The sequence below is a fragment of the Mus caroli genome, chromosome 16 (genome assembly GCF_900094665.2).
Source record: "Mus caroli chromosome 16, CAROLI_EIJ_v1.1, whole genome shotgun sequence".
NCBI classification, from domain to species: Eukaryota; Metazoa; Chordata; class Mammalia; order Rodentia; family Muridae; genus Mus; species Mus caroli.
In genome coordinates this window covers 24,568,550-24,576,625 of record NC_034585.1, presented here as the reverse complement: position 1 = coordinate 24,576,625, position 8,076 = coordinate 24,568,550, and the positions used below count along the sequence as shown (strand labels likewise).

The 8,076-nt window shown below is 37.6% G+C and overlaps 1 protein-coding gene across 2 annotated transcripts in view; it reads right to left on the bottom strand.

Annotated features, from left to right (window-relative positions):
- Nucleotides 1–1,554: 1,554 nt before the first annotated feature.
- Nucleotides 1,555–8,076, bottom strand: part of Ccdc50 (coiled-coil domain containing 50) — a 56,431-nt gene continuing 49,909 nt past the window's right edge. For both annotated transcript variants that reach the window (XM_021184785.2, XM_021184786.2), the window contains one exon: nucleotides 1,555–7,487. In XM_021184785.2, the coding sequence (XP_021040444.1) occupies nucleotides 7,468–7,487 (20 nt within the window). In that variant the 3' untranslated portion in view covers nucleotides 1,555–7,467. The remainder of the gene's footprint in view (nucleotides 7,488–8,076) is intronic.

Below are 8,076 nucleotides of genomic sequence, written 5' to 3'. Positions count from 1 at the left end.
TTTAATGCTAATCGGGTCTCTGAAAACTGTTTGCACACGAGGGTCTGCATGTATTTTCTTGGAACCTGCCCCTACTTAATTCTGATTGGTAAATAAAGTTGTCAGCAGCCAATAGCTGGAGAAGAGAGACATAGGCAGGGTTAGCTGCCTATGGGGTAGAGAAGCAAGGAGTGTGCCCTGGGCTCTGGGCCAAGAAAACGGCCCAGATGGCTGACTGGAGTTAAGAGCAGCCAAGATGGAACATAGAATTTAGTAACTAGGAACTCAGAGAAGCATTGGGAGGTAGATGCTAACAGCATGGAGGGTAGGCAGTTGACCAGTCATTGTGCTGCTTAAGGTAAAGTATAAAAGCTGTGTCTGGGTGTGTGTGTCTTTCATTTGGGAACATAAAACACTGAGGTGGGTAGTAACTCCATGCTGGAATTTATTAATAAATTATACTGCAGTGAAATAATTTCAAAATCTTAATCCTAGTTTGGAAGTTCAAAGTTCTGCTAAGTCTTAGGTGTGGGGCACCACCATACACGAATTAGAGATACTTTTATGATTTACATTTTGAACTTTTTGAAATTTCTCTGTGCATGTTGTTTAACCAAAAAACACAAAAGTGACAAGATTCTGCTTGCATTTTGAAAATATTTATTGGTACTATTTTATCAAAAGAAAGAAAAAAGAAAAATTGCTTTGATGTCCTTGGTGACTTGGTAAAGAAAATATGAGACTATATCTGATTTAATATATGGATGACTTTAAGATACAACAAGAGTATTTGACTTCTTATACATCCCACATCTGCAGAGGAATGTCAACACTCACAATGACCTGGACCTTCTCACAATAATCGTGAATCAAACAAATGCTCCAGTCAGGGACTTGCCTAAGGATAATCTGATGGAGACCTTTCCTCAGTCAAGGCCTCTCTTCTTAGCTGACTCTAAGTGTCTGTCAGGTTGACAAAAAGTGAACCAGTATAATTTCCTATTAGATTTGCTGGAGAAGAAATTAACTGCAGAGATCTCCAGGGGCATTTAACAGTAAAGTCAGTAGTAACCGAAAAAGCACTGGACTTTTAAAAGATTTCTGAATGCTTTTATACCAGTTGTTGAGACAGTAAGATTAAAGAACAATTCTTAAATCGATAAAATACTGTATAGACGTTAAAGAGCTGATGGTTCCAGTTCCTCACAACTCACTTAGGTTTCAACAAGACAGGGTGATTTGTACTGAGACAAGTTTAGTTCTGAGGGCTACTGTGTGAACCTTCACAAAATGTATCACCTCTGTCAGCAAACATCACACACAAAATAGAGGTACTTTTATGACCTACATTCTGAAATATTTGTTGAAATTTTTCTACAGTGTACCAGTATACATAAGTTCAACCAAAGAACATGGTGAGCCATAAAATTTTACTAGTATCTAAAAAACCCTAGTGGTGCTCTCTTATATATAGAAAGTTATATGTGTGTGTGTGTGTGTGTGTGTGTGTATGTGTATATATATGCTGTAACTCTTTCATATTTTGAGTGTAGCAATGAAAACAGGAGGCCATCATTGACTTAATAAATGGATGACTTTATTAAGAGAAAACAAGATAGGTATTTATCTCAAAACATTCACAAAAACAGAGCACATAGACTTACTCATACAATACTTTGGTTTAAAAATTATTTAAAACACCAATGTTAAACCTGATGTCCAGGTGTAAAATACAAACCACAAAAACACAAGCTTGCATAGATGAATGAATGGATGTAGATATATGAGTGGTAGTGAAGGAAGGCTTGGGCACTGGACAGTGACTTAATGATGTTAACCAATGACGCCAGCCTCCCCAGACACATCAAAGTAGCCAGCACCGCATTTCTCATTTCTTCAACAAGGTTATGCACAGGAGCATCTTGGGCTATATGAAGATGAGCTGAAATAGACTGTTCCCTGCAGCCAGCACCAGCCACCTTAAGGCATCCACACAGTGTCTCCTCACAGTTTTATTCAATCTCTAGATAGGCATGTGGTTGAGGTTGTCTTTCCTCAGACAAGGGACGATATTCTATTGAAGTTCTATTCAGCTCCATGAAATATGTACTTCACAACCCCCCACTGAGGGGTGGGCTGACCATAAACTGACCAGCACTGGGATCCCCTTCACACCTCCCCACTGAGGGGTGGGCTAACTCTAAACTGGGATCCTACCTCACTTGTTTTATACTCATCTCTAGGTTACTGTATTTAAAGGACTCTTACCAAATGAAGTGTGCAGTTTCCTCATAGTGTAACTAAAGAAATGATTTTTTCCAAATTATAACAGAAATAAATGACAGTATCACCTCAAATATCCTGAGAAACTTGATTTATGTAACAAACTCTAGTACTTTCAAATCCAGCACCTTTCAAATGTTTCACAGGGATAGATTCTTCTTAGCAGACAACAGGCATTACAGAGAATTGACATTTGGAAATGTCGCTTTTATATGTCGTTTATCCATATTACTTTCTAATATTTACATTATTTCATGAAATGAATATCTGGTTGTTCATTTAAAACCATGAAAAATACAGCTATCCTTGGGATAGGACATCTGCCTTTCGGGTTACATCAAGGTCTACAATCTAAAGGAATTTAGAAACGATTCATACATAAGTATAAAACTTCTCACACCCAAAACTCTTACCAAATTTTGAGCTAAAATCAATTTCAGCATAGTGTGAAATCAGTGTAGCAATATATCCAAAGACTGCCACCCATTACTGCATAGCCTCTCAATGCCTACTCTTTACTGTAGGCAATCCTTGCTGATTTGTTACTCAAACCTTTTTATTTTTTTCTCATCTTCATATTTGAATTTCACCAATAAAAACCTAGGCGATAATTACATAATTAAGCTTGCCCTGATCTAAAATGCTTAAGTCAGCATATTATGAAAAGTAACTTTTTATAATGAGGGAAAAAAACCATTTTTTTACTTATAATACACAGAGGCATATGAAATCTATATGACCATATTAGTAGCAGTGTTTGGATTTATAAGGGCAGAAAATGGATTTTAGTGGCAAACATGTATGTAAATCGGTGTGGTTACCTGCATGACTGTACTCGTCTGTGTGCAGCCTAAAAAAGTTGTTCTTTTATCTTTTCAACCATAGCCACATTTAACTGCTTAATTCTGTTAAAAGAAATAAACTAGAGCACTTTTCAGGTCATGATTCCAAGTAATACATCCATTTGGGGGAGGGGGGAGGTTTCTCCTGTATTTGTTAATGGTAAATAAGCTTTTCAATACACAAAGTTAATTGCTAAAATTCTTAGAAATAATCTGAGTATTGTCACTGAACCAAAGAACCTTTGTTCTAATCTTTTGCAGTCACCATAAAAAAAGGGGGGGGGGGATAAGAATCTCCCAACTGTTCAGAAAGTTAACACTGGGTGAATCCTCCAGCCAGGGACCTCTCTCATAGCAGTGCTCAGGCCATGCCGCTGCTATCAGGGAACTGAGAAGATATTCCTATTAATGTTACAAGTCAACCAGAGCACAGTGGGAGAGGTTCAAAGCTCTGGGTGATGCTGCTGCATGAAGCTCTGTTATGAATTGCATGCTAATGGAGAGCTGTCAAGTGCTCATGATACTAAGCACAATGGCCTTGGGTGGACTCAAACTAATTTAAGGCAAAACTGATCTTCAAGGACATTCCTGACATAAAGTGCAGGGCTCATCAGAAAGGTGACTATAACTAATGTTTCCAAGCTCTCTACCTTCTTGGAGACACTACAATGAACTTTGAGCATTTCTGATGAGTTATAGCAGAAGCAACAAAGCCTTCAACTCTTCCCTTTAATTATCTTACATATCACCATGATAAAAACTAACCAAACAAACCAACCTTCCCCCACATATTCAGATAATACTGCTCCATGCAGCGTGGACAGGATACTCCACAGTAGGCTTCTGTCTGCCTGCACTGCCTTGTTACAGGGTGGGAAGAAGCAAGCATCCTGTCACCACTCAGATACAGATATGGCTCTAGAGCATACAGGCACCAACAGAGAGAGAGAATGAGCTGACTCTCCTGGGTCACTTCTCTGATTGTGAGACAGGAAGAGAATGAGTGACCGAGTCACTTCTCGGCAAAAACAGCATATGACGGACGGACACATTACAGACTTCTTTAAATCAAAGGTCGGGTTTTCAATGTTGTAGGGACTGTTTTGTACAAGTGTCCTATGAGAACATGGCACAGAGTTCACAGTGAAATCAAAGGGAACAATGTCTCCTTGCCAATGTGATTTCAATGTCATTGCTCCTTCCACAACCACCACCCTCTCCCAATGGAAGTAGCCACTTACTGCAAGCTATTCTATCTCAGGCCTTCGAGTTATTTCTACATGGGCCTCATGCCTTCAATAGGCTGATGCTCTCAGCCAATTAGAAGTTACCTTTTAAAGGAGAGTAACATCTTCATATTTCCCAAAGTGAGATTTATACAAAGGCATTACTCATTATAAGTCAAGGCTGTAAAATGTTAACCACTTATGTGGTAAACGGAATGCACCATATTACAATATGTTTTTTGTCTTTGTTTTAAATTTGGCACAACGTGACTTAAGAGAAGCTCTGACAGTATTAAAGCATCCAGTGGACCACAGGTCACCTACTTTAGACTGTTGCCTAGGTGCAGTGACCCAGGCCACTGTGAAGAGTTTTCTTTGGGCACATTTTTATGCATACCTCTCTTCCTAATTTAGATGTTTCTCAAGATCAGAAATACATAGTTTGGTTTTGAGTTCATTACTAACTGCCATTTGTCATAAAGTCTCTTGACCCCATAGCATTTCAATGGCATGCAAAGCCACTTGCAAAAAATCTCAATATTCTTTGAGCACAAAAGAAGCATTTTTTCTATTCTCTCAATAAGGCAACTACGACTAACAGTAGCTTGAATACTGGAATTAATTTTCTTTCAGGTCAGCATATTTAATCTGACTTTTATCTAGCCTCTTTTCTAGGATGGAAATGAGAGAGCGACACGCCAGTCTCATAATGAGGCTCCTTAACATAGTGTGCTCATCCAGTAATGCTGCTGTTAACAGCACATGGCCTGCAGAGAAAACCAGTTGAGAAACAAAAAGATTTCCCAAAGCTAGAATAATTACTCTTATGTTGTCAGCAAGACATAACACTGTGTGGACCTCATAAGTTAAATTGCATGTGCTCAATAACAGGAACAAAATAAATGCTTTCATTTCTATATAAAAATTAAAGAGCAGAGCCCACAGTGAAGACTGGCAGTTCAGTAAGAGCTGTTAGTTGTTTCAATCATCTCAAAGATATATTATTTCACTGACAGCAAAAATTCTAAGTACAAATAATTAAGAATAGTTTTCTATCTTCTTACTCATAATAATTACTGGTACTCTTAAAAAAAACTGTTCACTTTATAAAAGTAAAATAAGACAAACAAAATATTTTAAAACTGTAGTCTTTAAAAAGAACTTAAAATGTAACAAATTTTCCAATACTGATGTTGAGCTAGCCATCACACAGGTTGCACTGCCTCTGGCCATCCACGGTGACAGGTAAGACTGCAGCATTCTGGTTAAGTGACTTGGCATTTTTTAAACTAAAGCACGTATATTTTACAATAATAAATATGATTAAGTGAAGTTCATGCAAAACAAAAGAAAAACAGTTTTTAAAGTTAAAAGTGATCATTTCATGAGATAGAAAAATAAATATTTATAAAAACAAAAATATGGCAGAAGATGTTGCCTGCTTTGCCTAATTATCAAATAAAAATGCAACTATATTTTTTTCTTTAAAGTTACTTTTTCAAAATATCTTTTAAAAACATGAAGTAAAATCACAGGGCAGATAATGAAAGATATAGCATTACACTAAGCTGGGAGGCCCAAGCTGTGATGCGGAAAGCACTGTGTAGTCTCTGACTTAAGGCAGGGCTTTCCCTTTGCCTCCTTCGCAGAAGGAGGATCTCCTGTATGGATCTGCTGGCTGACACTCAGGCCTGCAGTTCACTCCCTTGCATTTGCTCCCAGGGGCTGCACTGTTGCGTCCCTGTCTCTCCAGATTACTGTTTGCCCACAGCTCCACTCTTAGCCACTTTTCATTCAAATTTCTATCAGATGTCATTTTATGAAACAAAAGATTGTTCTCAAAATCAGAGATCAAAATCTGTTGGGAGCAGCCTTCCAGAACCCTCCACAAGTTTAAGACAGTATGGAAAGACAAGGCAAATGGAAGGCAGGCAGTCCTTAAATTATTTCTCTCAGCAACCTTGTTTTCTTTTCTAAATAAACAGCATACTGACATGACAGAAAATGTCAGATCCATACATTGAAAAGAACAGGAAGTCAAGCTGGGAAAATGGCAATCATATATAGGTTCAGCATGGCTGCCATTGATATTGAGTAAGTGGTATGGATGAATACACAACATTTTATAGAGGAGTTTAAAGGTCTTACAGAGAGGAATGCAATGACCATCAGCTTAGATGTATATACCTGGATAGTGACTCACTTCATCACGTTCAACTTCACACTGAACTAATCTAATATTGCAGGTGCATAAAACATCACTGCAAGGTTGCCAACAAAAACTTCTATATCCTGGGAGCAAGAGGATGTGCACAGCTAGGTGGGCAGATGGTACCAAGTCCTATGGAAACTGTTCTATTCCTTTGGCTCTATAATTAAGTTAGAAAAGCAAGGCAATGGAAGGCTGTTTGTTCTTTAATTTTGAGTTGACGCCTCATGGACCTGAGAGAAAATATCAGACAATTAAGGTCTATACAAATTAATATTAACACATGATTCATTGCCTTTGCCTAAGGGCGTCAAAAAGACCTGGTCCTGAGGAAACATCAGTACATGATAACAAGTGAGGGTTACAAGGCCATCCAGAGCCTCTACTCATCCATTTATTCAGAGGAACACACTTCACTGCTCCGTGTGGTTTCCCTGGACTTTATTGTTGTGGTTTTACTTTTTCTGAAAAGGATAAAAAACAAGGCTGTATCTTTCAAACTATCATAATAAACAGCAAAGCAGCTGCTCCATAGCTTTCCTACACCTCATTCATCCAAACACTATTCCTGACTTCATAATGAATCCCTGTGCACTTCTAATTGATAAAGAAACTCAGTTCCGTAGATGCCAATATCCTATGACTAGCAACTGTCATTTTACAGAATTATTACATCCCAGGAAATATATCCACAGAAGAGATGGCCAGTACTCAGATGAAACCGTTCTTACACTGCCAAAGTGACCAAAATTACCAAAAGTTTAAAACAAAGTGAAGTACTTTTTTAGTTAAGAAAACACTTGAGAGCAACTCCCAGCAATGGCACACAGAAGGACAACGGCCAACGTGGAATGCATGTTGTATCTTTCAGTAATATGTGCTATAAGAAGTCCATTTTCGAGGCAGATCCCTTTTTGTTTGTTTTATTTTACTGCTTATTAGGGAAGCCTAGGGAAAAGAGAAAAAGGAAAAAACAATTAAAATCCAGGTAATTGGGAAAGGGGAGGTATGAGAGACAGAAAAGAGAATTTAAAGCTAACTGTCTTTACAGTTTTAATTTTGTCACAGATTTTTACATTTTTGATTCTGCAAAATAAATACTTATCAGTCAACATGTAAACTCCAACATGAAGCTCTACATGAAGTCTGAATGCCTTCCTAACTCCACATGATTTCATGGAGGTGGATAAGCCTTGAATCTGCTTTATTTTGCTATCTAAAGATTTTCATTTGCAAGTTCTTTATAATAAAGTTTTAATAAATTGAAAAAAGATGAAAATATTTTTAATTTACTGTCTCCCTGCCCAAGATATATATCATTTCTATGTACTCTAAATGGCTACTCCTTACAGTTTTAGAAATCTTTTGCTTACAAAATATTCATGTACAGAATCAATTTGTCATTTTAATACTTTGCAGCAAATATATGTTGAGGACTGACAGACAGACAGACATATACTGTCCCCAAATAATACAAACTCAGGTTCAGAAGGAGCAAATCCAACAGCTCCTCAAACAGTTTCAGACTTTTGAAACA